The 21,075-nt window shown below is 50.9% G+C and overlaps 1 protein-coding gene across 1 annotated transcript in view; it reads left to right on the top strand.

Moving 5' to 3' along the window:
* The first annotated feature begins 892 nt into the window (after positions 1 to 892).
* Positions 893 to 21,075, top strand: part of LOC126043823 (heparan sulfate glucosamine 3-O-sulfotransferase 3B1-like) — a 28,636-nt gene continuing 8,453 nt past the window's right edge. The window contains exon 1 of the mRNA XM_049812708.1: positions 893 to 1,458. Coding sequence (XP_049668665.1) covers positions 1,007 to 1,458 — 452 coding nt within the window. The 5' untranslated portion in view covers positions 893 to 1,006. The remainder of the gene's footprint in view (positions 1,459 to 21,075) is intronic.

Here is a 21,075-nt window from a genome sequence, read left to right as displayed (position 1 = left end):
ATGTGCTGGGCAGGGGACAGCGGCTGATAAAAGCCTCAGCACCGCCGCCTCGCCTGCAGACCTTTCATCCCCAAGTACTTTCCCGATCGCTTACGGGGATCCCGTCACCCACCCCTGAGACACAGCCACCAGTGAGCCAGAAGGTGAGTAGCAAGAACATCTCAAAGGGCTTCTGAGGACTTCTGAGTTGGCTGAGGACCCTTCCGTGATGGTGTTTTAGCCCGTGTAGGATTAGCGGTGGGTACCGGACAGAGCGGGGCCGAAGAGCTGGAAAAGGGAAGGCTCTTCCTCATCCACAGAAGGGCTGGGGGCTCTGATATTTGGGGTCTGCCGCTCAAGAGTGGGAGGACCAGCGCGGTGGGAGGAGATCCCCTCAACGCTCACTCAAGCTGAGGGCACTGCTTATGCCTGAGGAGACGGGAAAGGGTGAGGTGGAGAAACAGAGGGGGGGCTGTTCATCTCCAAATCCGTGCTTTAGCACCGTCGCAGCGTTCCCATCGTCCTCCCTCGCCCCCAGCGCTGCCCGCGGGCCCGTACGGGCCCGCGGGCAGCGCTGGGGGCGAGGGAGGACGATGAAGCCGCGGCCCCGACGGTGCGAGCCCCGAGGCTGTGGTAAATCGGAACGCCCCCCTCCCCGCGCCCGCTGCCGCCTCGCCAGCCAATGAGCGCTTCTCCTCCCTTCCTCCGCCCCGCCCCCGCCAGCCGACCGCTTTCCCGATTGGCTCCTCCGCCCGGCTCATTATGCGGCGCAGCGCCGTCGCGATAGGTTGGGGGCGCTGCCCGTCGGGCCGGCCCCGCCGCTCCGCCTCCGCCGCTGCTTTTGCCTGCGCTGCCGGCGGCGGGAGAGCGGCGCTGGGGCGGGCAGCGGGCGGGCGGGCAGGCAGCGGGGCGGGCAGCGCGGCGTTATGGGGCCGTGCTGAGGCTCGGGGGTGCCCATGCGGCGCCGGGCAGAGCCGAACCGAGCCGGACCGAGTCCAGCCATGCATCCCGGCGCGCCCGCGGGCACATGGGGCAGCGCTTGAACCGCTGCCTCGATGTCCCCGTCGCGCTGCCGCCGCTGAGGCGGAGGCTCCTGCTGCTCTTCATCATGCTCTTCCTCTGGCTCTATATGTTTTACTCCTGCGCCGGCTCCTGCGCCGGGCTGGCGACCCGCGGTTCTCCCGCACCGCCCCGCGCCGCCCCGCCGCTTCCCCAGCTGCTACCGCCGGTTCCGGGGGAGCCGGCCGAGGAGAGCAGCCTGGAGGAGCAACGGGCAGCGCCCGACGCCGTCAGCCCCATCTCCACCTTCTTCAACGGCTCCGGCACCAAGCGGCTGCCGCAGGCCATCATCATCGGCGTGAAGAAGGGGGGGACGCGGGCGCTGCTGGAGTTCCTGCGGGTGCACCCCGACGTCCGCGCCGTCGGCGCCGAGCCCCACTTCTTCGACCGCAACTACGAGCGGGGACTCGCCTGGTACAGGTAGCCGCCTCTCCGCCTGCACCGCGGGGCTGTCGGGGAGGAGGAGGAGGAGGAGGAGGAAGGGGGGTGAGGGGGTGGTGGTGGTGGGGGGGGGTGTCCCCCGTTGCGCCCCGGCGGGGAGGTGTGCGCGGTTGCGGGGGTTGCGCGGGGGGCGCCCGGCTCGGGCTCCGGAGCAGGTCCGGGGAGCGCCCGGGGCGAAATGTCAGTGTTCCGCTAAATACACGCACCGCCGCCCTCGAAAAAGCAACCCCGAAAAAAAAGACCCCACCCAAAAAACCCACCAAAAAACCCAGACCCGGCGCGGAACTTGCTTTCCCCGTTAGCCCAAGCGGCGGCGGGGGGGTTGCAGGCTTTGTGCTAGCCGCAGCGTATTTCATCTTGAAATAAAGGTTAAATATTAATTTAATTTTTTTATATATATATTTTTTTTTTGTAACACTCTTATTTCGTTGGGCTCCCAGGGCTTTTGCAGGAGCGTATGGGTTTTTTCCCTTCGGGTTGGGGTGTTGCTGAGGGATGGCTGGCACGTCCCAAATCCCCTTCGGGTCCGGGGACAAGGCTGGGCAGGGTCCTGCCCCCGGCAAAGGCAGGTTTTTGGGGGGGTTTGACCCCTTCTGGGAGCGCGGCGGCAGCTCCGCGTTCGAGATGAAACTTCCTCGATCGCTTCGCAGGGCTCTTTCCCCGTTAAACTTTCTCCTACCACTATAATCAGCTTTATAGCTGAGAAATTGCTCAGGCTTGCAATTTCCAGCTTAGCGCTGGGGATAAGATAGTGGTGCGATGTGCGACGGTGTAACGTGTGCTTTGGGGACGGGATGAAACTTTTTTGGCTGGGGGGGGGGGGGGGAGAAATTATAAATTACGGGGTTGCATCCTGCAAGGGTGGATGGAGAAGGAATTTTGCGAAGAGCAGCCCCACGCGTGATGGGATGGGATGTCTGTGCGCGGGAGGCGATGGGTGCTCCTCAGTTCTGGTGGGACGCCGGGCACGGAGTCGAACCGCATTTATGTTTCTCTTCATCCTTTTATGAGTGAAGTTCCTTTATCAAGAATATTTCGAATATGTCTTTCTGCTGAGTGTTTACAGGAATACTAAACGAGCAGAGCTGGAAAATTTGAAGCTAGATGGGAGCTGTGAAGTTCTGAATTTTAACCGCTTTGTAGTCTTGAAACTCCCACCCTGCAAGTCCGATTAGGTTTATGTCTCTTTTTTTTAATGTTGCCATCCCTCAGCAGTTAGTGAAATGAATGCGGGATAAGATCTGGCAAGGACGAAGTCGTTTTTGAAAGCACTTTCGTTTTATGAAATTCTGAAATTTTGGTGGAGGATGCAGTGTTGTCCCGTAGCAACCAAGATGAAATCTTTATAAATTAAGTTGGTTTTAAAAAAAATATTAAACTCGCGTTTTGAAAGGAGAACTTGCATGTAACAGAAGACCTGTCAGGATTTATTAGCAAAATGGTGTGTACGTGTTGAACTCTGTTTTTAATTAGGCACCTAAATTAGACCATAAAATGGTTGATTAATCTTTTACAAGTAAGAGGTGGAAGGGGAGAAGGAGAGAATAATGCTTATGATTATGTTAATCTGTTATCCCAGATGCAGTGGGCGAAAGTCAATATTTAAAGGCTACGCGTTATTTTTAAATTTGGAGAAGCTGGCATCAAAGTTGCATGTAACTTCTTAAAGTTTAACCTTATCAGCTGCTTAATTTTAAGTAGCGTGGGCCCTATCCCTGCAAACACACTGCTATGTTATTAGATAGCGTCTTTGCAAAAGGGGTGTTTTAACTGAAATCTGACAAATCTTCAGGTCTGAGTGCTGATGCTCCCTAACAGGGAGTGGTACGTGATGCTGAAGATCTTGAAATCACTCGGGTACGATTCACCCTGAGGATCGGATCGTGTTTGTCTGTCTGCGGGACCGGGACCCGGATCAGTTGCGGGGGGGGGGGGGGACACACAACGACACTAAATAATGCAAAATATACGGGGGGAGGACGTATTTGCTCAAATCAGCAGACAAGTTGTTTGGTAATTGTGCATTGTTTCTAACTTCAGTTTGAATTAGATGGCAGAAGTTTGTTCCTATAAATTTCAGTGCTAGAAATCAGAGACTATATGGCTCAAAACTCCCACTGACTTCAGCGAATCTTGGCTTTCTCCACACTCCTCAAGAGTGTGCTTATTTCTCTAAGCTCTAATGAGACTTTTATTTATTACCTTAATGTCAATAAGGAGATGTGTTTGTATTTTGTTTTTAATGGCCCAATAAAATCAGATTAAAAATGCTATAAAATATCTGCTGTGCCAGCCGTAGCGCAGTAAGCTGGGCAAGCCTTGTCTGTTTTCAGACGATTTTGCACAAATTGACTGAACTTTGGAACGGGGGTAGTTACTTGTGTTCTCAGCACCCAGTCCTTGCAGTTTAAATGCAATTGCCTGGCTTCGAAAAGATGGAGATGCAATTTTTTACCCACATCTCATTGAAAGTATATTTTATTTGACTGGCTTCTGGCTAAATTTGGTCATATCTGTAAGGAGGTTTTGTTTGTTTGTTTAAGTTGTTCCTGCCATATAATGAAGTGGTCTAATGTAACTTTTTTTTTCAGATTTCTGAGAGGCACAAGGCATCACAAATTTGCTTATTTAGCTTGATGAAGGCTTATGTTTTGGGCTATTTGCATTTCATCATATTGGTTAACTACTGATCTCTGTCTAAAGTTTTCGTCTATAGAAATAACTTTTGAAGGAGGGAATGCAAACTTTTTTTTCTTGTTCCATTTTCTGTCAAGTGAAATGAAATCTGATTGGTTTTTTTCCCTTTGTATGAAAGGCAAAATAGCATCAAGTGGTGCTGATCACAGTTCCTAAAAAGCAGAGGGAAAAGAGGGAAAAATTAAATTGACTTTTCAATAGTGAGATAGCTAGAAATCTAATGGAAATAACTTCTGTACGCACATTGTGGGGTTTTCCCCCTGGTAATGAATACAGCATGTTAACTGCTTCAAGTGAAAATATGTACCATGACAGAGGAGAAACGGGATCCAGCCACTATTGCAAACTAATTTTAAGTAGTGCCTGGAATTTTTGGATAATAAAGAAGTTTCCTCTTTGCAGCAGTAAGGAGCTCAGCTCTGTAGCCTGTGCGCGCATGTGTCCGGCTGCCCGGCCAAACAGCCTGCCTGGCAGCCCGTTGGGAAGTTGTTGTTTTCTTAGGGGTTTACTATATGGTTTGGGAGGGGGGGGGACACGACGTATTTTTTGCAAGCCTAGAAAATCAGTTGTTGAACTTTTTTTTTATTTCCTTTCTTATTTCATGCAACAATGATCCATTTTTAAATATACTAGAGGCTTGAAAGCCTGTTGTCCTATAATTAATATAAGGTAAGAAAAAAAGATCATGTCACTAGTGTTATGTGTTTGGGGGTGTCTTTTTTTTTTTTTTCTTTTTTTAATCATTTTAGGCCCAGTGGGCTGTAGTACCCCGTCCCTCCTGCCATGGGCTGAGCGTTCCCAGCCCCGCTCAACATCATTGATTTATATTTCGAGTCTGAAGCCCTCTGCTATGAGAAACCCCGTGCCGTGGCTACGCCGGCTGTAACCTCGATAGCAGTGCTAGTCTGAGCTCCTCTGCCTCTAGCAGCACAGATGGGAGACCTCTTTTTCTTTTTCCTTTTTTTTGGGTGGGGGAATTCTTAAAATGCTGGGACTCCCATCTTCCTGCTATTTCCAAGCTGCCTTAATTCATTCTCCATGCTGAGACTGGGAGGTTTGGGTCAGCAGGATCAGGCCCCATGGTGTGGTGGTGTACAATAAACAACTTCAGACATGCATTTCTTAAACTCTCCAATCACCTAAATAAGCACTGGGGACCTTAATGTGCAAAGTGCTGCTTCACAGCAATTCCTGAATCATGAGAAACTTCCTCATTTTTTTTATTTTTCCCCAGGAGCCTTTTTTTTTGCCCCAAGCAGTGTGGGGTGGTGCAAGCAGTGCAGTGCTGATGCTTGCAATGGGCTAGGCTGGGAGCAGGGGAACGACAAGGTGATGATGGTTAAAAGTTCAGGGGTGAAAGCCTTGCTGAACCAAGGGCAGATCTTGAGCAAGGCAGGATTTTGCGCCTGCATTTGCCCGTTTTCTCTAAATCCCGACTTTACAGTGGTAGCGAGGGTTTAACGCCTGCCACGTAATTGCCACTGAGCTTCGTAGCCTCCCTGGTGGGACACGGATCTGGCAGCTCAGAGGTGTCGGCATGGACACAACCAGGTGCTTGCAAAACTCAACGTGTTTTTTCCGCCGGGTGTCGCAAGGTTCATTGGCTTCAGGAAGTTTGGGAACGGTCTCGATTCTCCCAACCAGACTTAGAGTGCAAATGACCGTATCTGAGCAAAGACCGGTTCCTCCAGCGCATTCCCGTGAGCTGCATTGGGTTGGAATGAGCATATCCTAAAGGACAGTTGCATTCTCTGGGATGGCTTTGCCAAGCAGCTTTCCCGTTGAGATTTTGTTTCCTTGATGTAAAAAAAAAATTAAAAATCAACTACTGACCTTGCATTGTGTTGCACTTAAGTGAGTGGGGAGTTTTAACGGTCCCCTTGACACTTGCATGGGGTTCAGTGCCCCCTTGGCCATTGCAGCAGCTCCCCATGACATTGCCTTAGCCGCTGTGCAAAGTTTGGAAGAAAATGGCCCCAAAAAAGAAGGGCTGGGCTGTTATAATCAGTCAGCGAGGCCCTTGTGTTTGCATGGGATCATTCCTTTAGATCTGAGGAGGGTTGAGTTGTTCAAACAGATGGCAAAGATTATTCGTGTTGCTGGGGTTTCAGCGCGCTGCTCCGTTTCAAGCATGTTGCCCGATATGACGCACGTGACAAGTTCTTCCCAGCACGACGCTGGGGGGGGGACGACATTGTCTGCCGTGATCGGGTTTCATGGCCTCACCTGTTGAGCTGCTGAACTTTTCGAAGTTGACCATGCATTGGGGGTGACTTATGTGGATGGTGGATCTGCCTGGCTAATCGCGTTAGCGCAGCACCGCGCGGCGTGCTGGGGAACGTTGTGCTTCTTCTTGGCATGAAAATGATGGGAATGAAAACCCACGGGCTTGACTCTGGGTTTGGGATTTATTATTATTTTTTTCTTTTCAAGTGGGCTATGACAGATGTCTGTAACACACACCAAGCTTTGGATACCTCAAGGCGCTTCCAGTGAAGGCTTTGTTTTTAAAAGCATCCAGCAAGCCCTGGATGCAGTGGCTATAAAAACTCTACCCGAACCACCATTCTTTTGAGCTGTATTTCCAACCTGGCCTGATCATGGACTTGTCTTACCATCAGACCTCGCTTGCTAAACTGCTCTGTCTGCTTGAGCCTGGATTCAGTGCTATTAATCCATCCCAAGTAGGAAGAAGTCTAATTTAGTGATCATTCAGCGTGAGCGTTCATGTCTTCTGGTGGTATGACCATGGGTGATCAATGGGTTCAGGGGATAATGAATCAGCCAGGGCTGTGCAGGACAGTTAACATATGGGCTCAAAGAACAATAAATAGCAGGGCACGTTATTTCAGTGGTGTAATTAGGAGGTCAGGGGCTATCGGCTGCTACCTGTTGTCACCATGTGGTGTGTGAGGAGGGGCTGGAGGAGAGGCTTCTTCCTTGGTTTGTGAAATGACTAAGTGCTGTGCTGGGTCCTGACTTGCTGCTGATGACTGTACCGGGGCTTGCCCACGCCGTTGCAATTTCAGGTCTTTCAGCAGCTCGCTGTGTGTTTCTTAATTAGCTCGAGAGAAACACCATGTGCTTTTTAAAGGAGCTCAGCCCAGCAGCCGTCACCAGCAGCAGCTGGAAGGCAACTGAGTAAATGGACCTTATCTTGACTTTCTTAATAGAAACAAGGGCTCCCATGATGAAACTTATTGATTATCAGCAGGCTCAGAGGGAAGGGGGGGTTAATTCGGGGGGGGGGGGGGTTACTGGTGGCATAGTTTTGCCATTACAGAGTTGCTCCTGGACTGGAGGTGGTTGCAAGGAGCCCAGAGGCAAGTTGGGAAGGGCATTGCATCGTGCTGTGGGTCAGATGAGAGGAGGAAGCCAAGGTCAGGACCGCATCTTTCTGCCTGGGGATGGCAGGGACTGCTCAGACATGATGTGCAGTAGACCTTAGTTTGTCCATAAAAGTGATGGGAAGGAGGTAACCTCTCCTGGTACCACGCTGGCTTCAAGCATTCCCCATGGTGATTTTCCTATTGTAATAGCTCTGTAGATGGAGGAGGAAAATGGACTCAGTGATGGTGATTTTGCATGTGGTGCCCTCATACTGGGAGGGGGCGAGGGCCATTGAGGGGTGAGGAGGGGTGCGTGGGAAGCTGTGAGATGGCTTGCTTGGCTGCTGACCTGCAACACCTTGCGTCCTGTCTCTGCAACCACGTGTGGTCCTGTCTCGGGAGTCATTCAGAGAGGATCAGAAACTTGGGTGGTTGGGGGTTTAGATGATGCTGGTGGCAATGTTAGAGGAAAATAAGTGTAGAAGTGCTGCTGGCAGAATACCTCACTCTGACTTCTAGTAAATGAATTATTCAATTTTTTAAAATTTCTTCCGTTAAAATATGTGGGCATGGCAGCGCCCTGCCACGTGGTGAGCAGCAGGGAAGAGAGAGCTTTATTTAGAGAAGAATAATGCCGTGTTCCACTAAATGCTTTACATCTGCGTTAACCTCCTCAGAAATACCCTGGAACTAGCCTGCTTCAAATTCAGTTTTGTTTCTTCCTCTCCCTACAGAAAAGGGACAGAGAAAGAACATCTCTACTGAGGGACGCTGTGACTTAGTGCTGGCTTCAAGGGAGTTGTGGCACTTCATGGCAGCAGAGGATCTGACCCAGAATTTAATTTGCAGCCAGTCTTGGATGCAGGGCCACGCGAGACTAACCCTGCTCTCGACGTGGCTTTGTACGGCATCACCCAAGGAGCTTGGCTCTGCTAACCTTTGCTGGAGGGGGTCATCCTCCCTTCTCCTTGCCTTCTTGTAAATCTTGTGCTGCTAAAATTTGTAAGACCAGAGCTGTAATCTGGCCAGTTGTCTCAGCTAGTACTGCTGGGGACTTCTGCAAATCCACCAAAGTGGTTAGTTTATAATAAAACCGAGCAGTTGTAACCTCTCTCTTGAATTGGCACGGCCTTTCCCCTCCGGTGTGCGTTCCTGGCAGCCCAGCAGGCAGCTCTTCCAGAAGAAAGTGAGAATTGCGCATGGGCTTTCATTTTATATGCCGATGTGTAATATTATAGGTGGATGTATATATTTTATACATCCCTTGCTGAAAGTGAATGCAAGGCCAAATCCTTAGTTGCCACAACCACGGCGTCCGGCAATACTGAGCGCAGCTGGAGTAGAAACACTGATTCTCTTTAAACAATGCACTTTTCACGTGGGAGGTTGGCTCTGATGAGGAGATGAGTCTTCAGCAGCATGCTGGTGGCCAAGACTGGACTAGGTCCCCAAACTTGGCGGTGTTTAATGCAATCCAAAGCCCTGCCTGGGGAGGTCTCCAGGATCAGGCCCTGGGCATCTGTCCATGTGCCTGTGGGTGCAGAAAATGTCTCCACAGAAGCCAAAATCCACTACAATGATTAACTTTGATAAAGCAGCTAGACAATCTTAATATTAAAGCCCCCAGCTTGCAGTCTGTCTCTAGTATTGAATGCAAACTTGTCTTAAAGCTTGAAAGTCTACAAAGTACAGGCGAGTGGCACGTGGACGGGTAGGAAATCTTTAGAAAACTGCTGATTTGGTGAAAGAGTGATTAAATGTGGGAGAAGCAGAATGCACTGGCATTGCACTGGGGTTAAATTGCATTAGTATTTTTGATTTGGAGCTGGGTCCGTGGGGCTGCAGCGGGCGGCTGAGCCTGGGCGATGCTGTGGCTCGGTGCAGAGATCTTCCCGTCACTAGGGGGAGGACGAAACCCCGGCGTTTTATTAACAAAGTACTTTGCTGCTTCATTGAGTTATTAAATATTTGTTTAAAAACTGGCAAGGCCTGCTGCTTTGGCATGCCGTCGGTTTGTTTTTTTTTACAGGTGTATTAGACTTGGAATGAAAGCAGGAGGTGCTGGAGTAAACAGCAGGTGTGTCTCAGCCCTTTGGTCCCGGCAGTGGCTGTACGTGGTCCTCAGCTGGTTTATATGCAGGGCTGAGAATGCAGCTGCTACATGTGAATTGCAGAGGGACCCCATGGCTTTGCTGTGCCCCGTGTCTCTGCGTGTTGGGGTGAAGGCAATGCCGAGATGCCGTGCCTTTCTGCTCCAAACCCCCTGCACCCGCCTCTGGTGCCACGTTTAAGGAATTGTGCTGGAACGGAGCCGGATCTGTCTCCATCTTCTGCAAGTGGGTTGAGATGGGGGAAGTTCCCGAAGGTGTCACCTGGGAGCAGCAGGGCAGCGGGCTTGGAGGATGCCTGTAGACATCCCTGAACATCTGCCCTGGCTTCACTGCAGCTGGACTGAGCAAAGTGAGCTGCCTAAGAGCCAAACAGGCTGAGCATTGCCCCTTCTCGAGGAAGGGCTTAGCAAGTCCGTCTCCTTCCCTCTTCCCCAGCACTGTGTGCTGAACTTGTTGCAACTTAAGACAAAGCTTGTAGTTTAGTTTTTGGGGGGTTTTTTGGTTGTTGTTTTTTTTTAATTTCCCTCTTGAGCCGGTCTGGTAGCTAATGAGCCTTGGGCTGTCTGCATGGCATTTTGAAAAGCAGAGGGAATAGCTAATAGGGGGTGTTGAGCAGCGAGCAAAGCCTTGGGAGAAGATATCAGCCTTGCCAGAGCAGAAGTGGAATAGCCGGTTAGGGTTTCAACCTGGGTTTGCTGCAAGCCGAGAGGGACTGGGAGCCGCTGTCTGCTCCGAAGCCTCGTAATTACAGGCTGGCGCTGCCCGGACAGCCGGACGCGCGGGAGGAGCAGCCTGCCCCGCGCGAGTGTCTCGGCACACACCGGCGCCTTGGCTGGCTGCCCTGGCTGCACCGCGGCTGCTGGCTCCCCCCAGAGATGATTTCAAGGTCACACTGCTAAATGCAGTGTAATAATTAATTAAGCTATATATAAACAGCAAGCTCATGTGGTCCTAAAGCAGATTAAGAGCCCGGGAGTTTCCTCTCGCCTGCCTTCCTCCCCACGGTCTTCTCCTTCCTCGGTTCCTCTGCGGGTGAGCCCTGCAGTTGTCACACGCTCAGCCATCCCAGCAAGGCTTACCAGTTGGGTTATACAGCTGCACAACTGGGTCTGAGCCCAAAAATGATGGGGGCAGAGCAACGCCTGCTCTAGGGGATTCCCTGGCTCACCCGGTTCCCCCATCAAACCCAGTCCTCTTGCTGGGGCTGGAGGAAAGTACACGTGCAAAGTCTCTGCCCTCCGGTGGGGATCACTTCACTCTGTATCGGTGCCTGATGCTGGGAATAGCTTAGTGCTGGGAATAGCTGCTGGGGTTTGCCTTTGGCAGCAAGCGTTTTCAAGACTCCTGTTGCTTTGAGGCTCAGTATAGCAAGAGTGGAACATCCCACATGATGGTGGGGAAACTTCAGTGTGGGGTCAAAACCTCCACAGAAAGAATGTTTGTGTGGGGTTTGCAGCATGGAAGTGGAAGAATAAGCTGGGCTGGATTTCCTAGAAGAGCTACAGCAACTTAAAGTTTGTAATGAGGCTTGAAACAACCCGAACAAATTCTTGCCTTGCGACTCCTGTGAATCTGAGATTTGTATGGTGTCAAAACTGATGCTGTTTGGTTTTTTTCTCTTGCATCTATCTAAAACTGGTCAAAACTCACTCCAACCCCAAAAGTAAAAATTTACGCATAAGGTTTAGTTTAAACTCCAGGTTACTTTTAATGTAGCTGCAGAAACACCCCAGGAAAATTTAAAATTGTGTTTCTTAATCAAGCATAGGTGATATGTGCTGGTGAGGTAGTTGGAGAAGAGCAGAGCAGCTTTCAGCACTTCCAGATCAGTCTGGGTTTTGCAGTTGGGGCACGTGCATGCCACAAACCCATCAGCAAAGTCTGATCCTTGGCTGTGCACAGTGAAATCCTTGGAAAACTGAACACATCCCAGGGCCGGCTCTGGGAATAGCAGGGGAGTGAGCATCCACGCTGCCCGTGCTTGCTCTGGGGCCTCTTCTGCTGCTTCCCTGGCCATCTCCTCCTGCACATCCCGTTGAACGAGGGCCACCACCAGGGATGGGGGCTGGTGGGAAGAGGTGCCCAGGATCGATGGGCTCCATGCAAGAGGTTGTGTTTGGGTAATGCAGGTTGTCCAGCTCCAGCCCCCTGGCTCTCTGAGGCAGAGCTGACTTGTCTCGGTTTCCAAGTGCCAGGCTGTATCTACATCCAGGAGATGGAGGCAGAGAGAAAAGACTTTGTGAGGGCTCACAATGGAGTCCTGAATCAGTTCAGTCCGGGTCGGAGGGGGCTGGGCTGTCTCTTTGGGAACCCAAGGGTGTAGAGATCAAAGGTGCGAGTGAGTCAATTACAATTCACGATTGGTTCATCCATATGTTTGGGTATTTGAAAGGCTTCAATGGTAACCCATTTTATATCTCTTATGCCCATTGATTTGTTAATCTGACACTTGGTTTCATCTGAATAACAATAGCTCTCATTCAGAGTCCTCAGTGTTCAGGGAAAAGTCATTTCACTTGGGTTGTGCTCCAAGGCCTTAGCAGACCGGCCCACTGTGGTCTTTATGTAGTAGGGCTTGAAGGACTACGGGATAATTCAGCCTTATCACAGTCTCTGGAAGGAAATTGGCTCTCAATGGAAGCAGGGTGGGATGCTGAAGGTCGATGCTGGATTTTGACATGCGTGGTTTTGCTCCACAAGGTCCTTTCTGGTTGCCACTGTAGCTGTGGACCTGCCATTGCAGCCTGTGGGGTGTTAAGAGGTGGGCAGGGTTACAAAGAAAGACAACCCAAGTAGTCAGAAGTGGAAAGCAAGCATGGAGAGCCCTCTTAAATACAGCTTGAGTGAATGTGCTGGACTAGATCAAATCATTGGTATGGCAATGTGAAGTCTCTAATTACATGAATACCTTTTTAATTAGAAGCAGTGCTTTGCATCTGTTGTACTTGCAGCAGAGCATCTCCACCAGCTGAGCCTGCTCTTTAAAGAGCTCTTGACTGTATTTTGTTGACTGTTTATGACTACATCATGATCCCATGTAATGACTGGGGCAGGAGGGGAGTCTGCAGGCAGACCTGCTCCTTCATGTTTCCCTAATTGTTGCCTGTCTCCCTCCTTCGCTGGGAGTTTCACTCCTTCCCAAGGCTGGTTTGGTTCCTTCTGCACTACCCTGAGTCCTGCAGCATCGCTGGGGACCCGCATTGGGATGTGGTAGCACCATGAAGCTGCAGCTCAGTTGCCTCAATAGGCATGCTGCTTCTTTGTCCTGGAAGTTATTTTATTTTCTGTCTTTGATGTTTGGTGTGGGGGGTAGAAAGGATAGGGAGAGACTCAGGAGGTTCATACTGGCCTGATTGGAGATGTTGGGGAAAAAAAATCCTATTCTGGACAAATGCTTCTTACTCACGGCCCTGCTCTGTTTACTATGGAGCAATCTTAATTTCCAGTGCTACTCCTTTATGAGTCTAAATCACTAATCCATTAACAAATGAGTTGAGGTGACAATCCCATTTGTGCTAAAATGCATTTAGGGATCAGTACTGAGAGGATCACCCGTGTATTAATTTGTCAGGCCTTTTGTTCCAGCGGGTGGCAAATATAGCTCATCCCAATGGGAGACACACTGACGGGGCCAGTGTCCAGATTGCCGATGGTTTGGGTCGTGGTTGGTGCCACCCTTCCCTTGCTGGGAAGGAGGCAGGAGACTTTCATAAATTAATTAATAGAATCATAGAATGGTTTGGGTTGGAAGGGGCCTTAAAGATCATCTAGGTCCAACCCCCTGCCATGGGCAGGGACACCTTCCACTAGACCAGGTTGCTCAAAGTCCCATCCAACCTGGCCTTGAACACTGCCAGGGAGGGGGCAGCCACAACTTCTCTGGGCAACCTGCTCCAGTGCCTCACCACCCTCACAGTGAAGAACTTCTTCCTTACATCTAATCTAAATCTACCCTCTTTCAGTTTAAAGCCATTACCCCTTGTCCTGTCACTACATGCCGTTGTAAAAAGTTCCTCTCCAGCTTTCTTGTAGGCCCCCTTTAGGTACTGGAAGGCTGCTAAAAAGTTTTTCCCAGAGCCTTCTCTTCTCCAGGCTGAACAACCCCAGCTCTCTCAGCCTGTCTTCATAGGAGAGGTGCTCCAGCCCCCTGATCATCTTCATGGTCTTCCTCTGGACTTGCTCCAACAGGTCCATGTCCTTCTTACGTTGGGGGCCCAGAGCTGGATGCAGTACTGCAGGTGGGGTCTCATGAGAGCAGAGCAGAGGAGGAGAAACCCCTCCCTTGACCTGCTGGTCACGCTTCTTTTGATGCAGCCCGGGATACGGTTGGCTTTCTGGGCTGTGAGCACACACTAGCGGGTCATGCTGAGCTTCTCATCAACCAACACCCCTAGGTCCTTCTCCTCAGGGCTGCTCTCAATCCATTCTCTGCCCAGCCTGTATTTGTGCTTGGGATTGCCCAATCAATTGAGTGGCTCAGCTTGGAATAAAGTCTAAACCAATGTTAAATTCTTGACCCACTCGATGGGATGCTCAGGGTAATGAGCAGCCACCTGGTGAGTCCAGGACATGCTTACTTGGCTGGGCTCCTTCCCACATAGCTCATCCTCTGATGAGTTTGTTCTTCACTGCCATTACTGGCCACCGGGAACGTGACCCGTCCTCTGATGGTCAGAGGGGACATTGGCTTATCTTTAAGACAGTCAAGGAGGAACCTTGGGGCTGCACAGTTACGTGGCTGGTTTGGGTGTTGCTGAAGAGGCAGGTGGAGTCATGCAGCTGGGGTTTGGCAGCAGCTTGGTGGCATCACTTGGCCTATGTTAGGAACATGCATGCATTATCAAAAAGGGCAGAAGAAAATGTGAAAATGGAAAGCTGGCTGCTGTCTGAGCTGTAGTTTCAAAGGCCTCTGCTGTTCAGGTGGTACTGGTTGTTCACAGGATCCCCTTAGGTGCAGGAGGTGGATTCCTAGAGATGCCACATGGCTTTTTTTGAAGACCTGTAGATGTATATCTGTCTCAAGGCTTGTTTCAAGCCTGCCCCGATCCTGCCACCCTGAGAGCTCCCCTCCCACATGCTTTGGAGGAGCTAGTGGGCTCTGGCTCAGCCATCATGTGGAAGATGCTCCAAGAGCCCTCAGTGCCCAGAGGAAAGCGCTGCTGGGGGAATAAAGCAGTTTCCCTGCTCCCCTCCCTGCTTTGCCATGCCCACGGTGAGGAAGAGGAGCGGGAGCAGAGCTGTCATACGGCTGCCACTGGCACCAGACCCTTTTGGGGCTCTTAACCCAGCACCGTGGTTTAAGCCCCCCTTTGGCATGTCTTACCCTGAGGGCAGATGAATTGCTGGCATGCTCCCCCAGTATCGGTTATGAACCAAGGGCTGCAAGCTGGGGCGTCGCTCAGGGCAGAAAGGGGCTCCAGGGCTTATCGGGAGGCTTTTTCCTCTAATCGCAGCTGTAAAGCCCCAGCACGGGAAGGCTGGGCTTGATTAGGAGAAATGCATGTCAAGGTGGCAAGCAAAGACCTCCCTGTGCAAACGCTGGGCTGCTCGCACGGGTGTTTAACAAAGAGCGGCATTATCAGCGTGACTTGTTACCTGCCTGTGCAGACACACAGATTAGGGCATATTTCTGTGTTGGGGGAAAACACAAAAGACCTCTCAGCAGGGCTGTGATTTATGAACGTGGCAATAGGGGAGCGTGGTCCTCCCCGTATCTTGCTGGGTTGGTTTTGTTCAGTGGCTGTTGACTTGTGCAACATTTAGTTTGGGGTTGGCTCTTTGGTTTGTGGATTGGGTTGGGGTTTTTTTCCCCCTTCTAGCAAAACTGGAGCAGGTGAAATGCAGTGGCTTGACAGTGCCCCAGGGGAGTGGGACAGCGTGGAAAGGGGTGATGAAGTTCATTTCCTTGTAGTCCTGTCCTGGGTGGAATTTTCTTCAGTGTTTCTGCACGTTCAGCCTTGGTATACCAGGATCGGCCACCTGCATCCAGCTGCTTTTGGTGGTTAGAGAGAGGCTGCTGCAGTGGTCACTGTGTGCTTACTTAACCAGCAAGTCAATTTATATGTGCCATAAAAATCCATATCCATATAGACCCTATGGACCCCCCACCCTCGAATGGACCCAACCAGGGGTTCCTTCTCTTGAACCAAATTCTTTTCTGGGAAACTTCTTCCTGTTGCAGCATGGCTACAGGAATACTGCAGCGGTGCGTAGCTGGCATACAGATGACTAGGGGGTACATGAAGTGACCATCTCCCCCTGCATTAGATGTGTCCTTTGGGTCCAAACCAAGATGTGGTCTGCTCACTGGGCTCCCCACCACCAGCATATGGCATAACGGGTCCCTGGAGAAGGGCCTTGAAGAGCAGGTACTGTAGGGATGAGGCTGATGGGATAACCTCCCACGGGCTACCTGGGTTAGGAATACCTCCTGGTGTCCTAGCCGGGGGCGGGAGCCCCGGGGTGCTCCGGTGTGACAGGTCATGGGTAGCAGGGTGTCCTGTGCCAGGTGCAGGGTCCAGCCCCACGGTGCATCCCTTTGGGGGAGCCAGGAGGGTGCTCTGCTCCATGTGCAGTGATGGGCGGTTTGGCTCTTGGATGAGTCACAGTGCTATTTGGTTTGGGCATCTAATTCTTGAAACATGGGCTTCTGGGACACCAGCTGAAAGCCAGCAAGCTGTATGCAGTCCGCAGTGCCAGCTCTGTGCACCTCAACACCCACTTCTGCCTCCCCCAAATCCCCATGTCCATGGGGTTTAACCTGATAGAGATTGTTCCCTTTGCTGCAAGGAAGCATTTTCCCGAGACCTATGAGGAGGAGAGATGTCTACAAAACCAGTGAGTAGCAGTACCTGTGGGCTTGTAACATCTTTGAGAGGATGAGTGCCATTGCTGCAAATTAAGAGAGCAAATTGGTGGGTGTGGGAGCAGTCTGGGGCTATGGACTCTGGACTGGGCTGGTGGGTGTGTTGCTGATGGCCGAACACCGCCGGCACTGGCTGATCCTCCTGCCGTGTTGATGGTTGTGGCTGAGCCTTGATGGCAGGGAAGGGTTGAGAGGGAAGAGGCTGTGGTGTGAGCAGTGGGCACTGGTGCCACTTGGACATGGTTGAGCTGCTGTTGTGTGGCGAGAGCTGACGGCAAGTGGTGGGCTTTGTGATGGGAGCTGTGGGGAGCAGCCTGATTGTTCTCCTGTTGGACCCGAAGCCAAACCCTTGTGATCTGGGTCCCTGGGGTTGGCTGAAGCCAAGTGATAGCCGAAGCCAAGCGATAGCCGTGTTGGCCCCATATCCTCTGCTGCAGGAGACACTTCTGTCACCTGGGTACAATGGATGTGTTTTGGATGTCTCAGCAGCTATGATTTCTTTATAGGCTTTTAAGTCTCTTCCAAGCCAGGCTTCCTTTGCTTAAGCCTACTCCGAGGTAGCAAAAGCCTTGCAAGAGCTCCATTTTGGGTTTGTCCTTTTTTATTTCTTTCTACGGTTAAGCTCATAACTCCAGACCTTGACTCTCTCTCTTTGCCTTTTTTTCTGGATGGGGATATTACTTCTGTGTTCTCAGGTGCTGAGCCAGTCCACGCTCAGCAGATACTGGTTTCAGCTTCCTACGGAGGGCAGGATCAGTGCTTCCCAAGTAAAGCTGAGTTCAAGAATTAACATCTCTGGTACAAGTGTTAAACTAGCAGTCTCTGCAAGAGGCTCTGAGAGCAGAGCTTCATCTTGCAATGAATCTCTAAGTAGATCTACCAAATCTTTGCATAGCAGGAGCTTAGTACACATAATGTTAACTCAAGGCTATAAATTTTTGAGGGAAGAAAAATGGCTGATCCTTCTGGTTGTGATAGAGTAAGAGGCAGAGGCAGTCCAGAGAATTTATTTTTCCCCAGGAGTGAGTTGTGAGCACTGAAATCTCTGCAGATGCCTAAAATTCTTCCTCTTTCCTTCCTTTCAGGCTGTTGTCTGTTTAATTTATACAGAAAAATGTTTCTACTGCTTTTCAGTAAACTCTTGGACACTGTGAAAGTAATCTTGGCTTGTTCCAGACCTGCATCAGTGCCAACTCTGGAGTAGCTGCTGACTTACATCCATGCCAGGGTGAGCAGAGCTAAGCTACCTGCTTCTGGTAGAGGTGGTAAGGAGTTATACTGGTGGCCTTCAGGTGCCGAAAGACAGGGAAGGAGATTACACTGGTGCAACTGGGGCACTCCTGCAGGGATACATTCCAGTTAAACACTCCAGGGGCGTGTAGTAAGAGGCAAAGTGGTGCAGGAATAAAATACACAGTTTGGCGGAGACAGTTGGCCCTGCAATCTGCTGGAAAGAAGTCTTTAGTCCCAGTTTGCCAGTTAACTCAGTCATGTGTCCTGCTGGGTTTAGGGTTTTTTCCCCTCCCTTAAATCATGAGTTTCACAGAACTGCCCCCTCCCTGCTCTGCTTTTAAACAAACCCAGTCTTTTTTTCCTTTTTTGGGGGAAATGGAGACAGATTAGAGTAATCTCACATGACTTGACCAGTGGGCAGTGAAGTCCAGTGATGCTAGGCGATATTCTAAAGAACTCACCCATAAACAGCAATTAGCTTTTAATCGCAGCGCTGCTCCTGGCCCCCCGCGCCCGCCAGGAACAGCAACGTGTGCTCTTTGTCGGCCGGAGCAGCACCGGGGGGACCCACAGCAATGAAAGGGAACCAGGGGGTGACCGAGAGGAATAAGATGCTCATTTCAGCCCCACCCCCTTACTGCACTCAAAAGCTCTTATTTTCAGAGCAAAGCACTATTGAAGCATCGGGACAATGGAGACCAAATCCTTCTGGGGGAGGGGACGTGCTGGCAATTGCCTCTTTTGTTGTTTTTACTTCTTTACTTGCCTATGGCCTCCTCCATCCCACCCCTCCAAGAAATCCACATAGATGCTTGCTAGATGATAATGCAATCACTTTCTTGGGACCTTGCTAATAGGATTATAATTATTACTGGAGATGAACTGGAGTGAATAGAATATTTACCACTTCATCTTAAATTATTGTAAATCCCTCCAAAGCAGCTCTTTGATATGTAAAGCGCTGCCCCTCTCCCCCCAGTGAAGATAATTATTTAGTGGAAGTTCAGAGCTTTTAAGTACGATGGGGGACAGAAAGAGGCTTCGGTGTTTACATAAAGAGGAGGGCCTATATAATGAACTGGTGAAGTTGATGAATATCTTGCCTGTCTCCAGCAAAGGAGGAGGGAAGGTTCTTGCTGAGCAGTTGTAACATCTTGGGCTGTTGTTGGGGGAAGAGGGGAGGAAATAATCGAAAATTTGCCCCTTTCTAGTCCAAAGAAAGCCTCACATCCTTGCAGCCCCTGTTCAGTTGGTGCATGAATCCACCTGGTGACAGTGGCAACACTTTGGATTTGTTCCTTTAGGGCTGGAGGAATTTCTGTTTGAGGAATAACCAAGTAGGCTGGGAGACCTCAGCCTGGCAAAGAGATGTCTTGGGGGAAAGATAAGGTACTCTACAAAGTCAGGGCTAGACTGGAGGTAGAGGGAGGGATGGACTGGTGTGACGGTGCAAGGACTAGGGCTATGGCATGAGGGCAGGAGCAGGCATGCAACAGGTAAAGCAAGGACCTAGAGCAGGCTGTGCATGTGGAGGGTCTGCGTGGGTTCAGGAGGAACCTGGACAAGGGGTTGGAAGAGAGATCAGTTGAAGGTTATTAGGTGGACAAACTGCATCAGGCCCAGAGAAGCCCCTGAGCTGAATTTGGATGGAGGCTGGGACAGCAGTGGGGGGCAGGGGGTGCTGCTTGCCCTTTTCTTGCTCTGCCCTAGTCCTCCTATGGCCAGGGTTGGAGAAGCCCGGGCCTCGGGAGCTTTGGCCTGAAGGAGAGGGCTGTACCCTGCAGGCACATCCATGTGGGCATCTGCAAGCAGGATACATTTCTCCCAAGCTTTCAGGCTGGTCCCATTCCCTTGAGCCCTTCCTACCAAAGTCTGCCAGCATGGACCATCCACTCTGGGGTGAGAAGGGGGATTGCTCCAGCCAGCTGCCTCCAAGACCAACTTCATGCCTTCGCATCCATTGCCAAGGACGGGCATGTCCCAGGAGTGATGGCTGCGTCACCCATTGGTCTCAAAGGAGGGTTTGTGGCTCTTTGGCCTCTTTACTATGCTCTCTGGTGAAAGTACAAACCCTGTCCCCATGCAGACAGGACTCCCATGGAATGTTTCTACTGCTGTAACTTATTCCTCCCTTATAGGCTGCAGCTATACAGTGCACCATATATGGCACTTGTTATACAAGGCAGCAACCCTGTGAGGGATAACATGTCATTATCTTGGTTATGAGTCTGTGCTTCTAATTAAGCCACTTAAACCCATGAGGTGGAGAAGGCATTTGGGAGGGAAGTGGCTTTTGGCTGGCACAGGGTGGGAAGTGACCTTTGCAGCAGAGGCTGGTTCAGCTCATCACACCCATTGCTGTTCCCAGAGGCACAAATCCTCCAGGTTTTGTGCATGGATCAGGCCCTACTTTCTCCAGGTCAGGTGCTCAGATGCTGCTGCAAACCGTCTGCTCTTGGCTGCAGCCGGGCAAAGTGCCCCGTGTCCCTCAACTGCAGCATGGGGAGGGTCAAACCTCTGTGGTGGCTCCTAGATCTGATTTCAGTGCAGTGACTTTCAGGGAGGTGGATAAAGTCTTTCATTAAAAAAACCAAACCAAAAAAAGAAAAAAAGCCCCAGCCCCTCGTGATTGCAGCAGCACGTTGTCCCCTCCTCGAGGCACGGCTTGCTTTGATTTGCCGGAGCCGTTTGGCGCGACCCGGCTCTGCCTGCATGGAGTGGGGGCGAAAGGACCATCTGCCGATGCCCCACGTCTCCCCACTCCCCCAGCCTTTGATGGGATTTTTTTATCTGCATCAAAAGAACTTAGATCAGACTCCACAGCCGGGGCGGAGCCTGTTCCTGTGGGGTATGTAGTGATGCCACCCATGGCCACCGGCTCTTTGGCTCCATTGAAGCCCCGGAGCAGCTTCGTGATGGGGAGCCTTCGCATGCCATTACCCTCCTCTCCCTCCTTTAATCCCCAAACTCCCCAGCAGGTGAAGGGCACCTGGCAGATTTGGGGGCAGGGAGCAAGGAGAGTGAGAAAAACATTAATTTCAAGCCCACATACTTTTCCCCCCTTTCCCTCCTCCTTTACCTACCCCTTCCTCACCCCCAAAGTTCATTAATTCCCATCATCTGGTTTGTGTAAATGTCGTGGCGAGTGTTTGACGGAGCTGGATAGGGTTACACCCGTTTCAAAAAGGCCGAGGCTGGTTCCCAGCCGTTCCCTTTTATTGTTGTATAATTTGCCAACCCAAACAACAGGCTCCTGCTTGAGACAAAGGCGCACATGTTGCCCTCACCGCTGGTCATAAAAAGAGGAGAGGCTGTGTGCTACTGTACAGGTCCTTGGCTCAACGGCAGCCTGAGCCAGGGA

The sequence above is a fragment of the Accipiter gentilis genome, chromosome 10 (genome assembly GCF_929443795.1).
Source record: "Accipiter gentilis chromosome 10, bAccGen1.1, whole genome shotgun sequence".
In the NCBI taxonomy this organism is placed as follows: domain Eukaryota; kingdom Metazoa; phylum Chordata; class Aves; order Accipitriformes; family Accipitridae; genus Astur; species Astur gentilis.
This window is presented reverse-complemented; position numbering and strand designations above follow the sequence as displayed.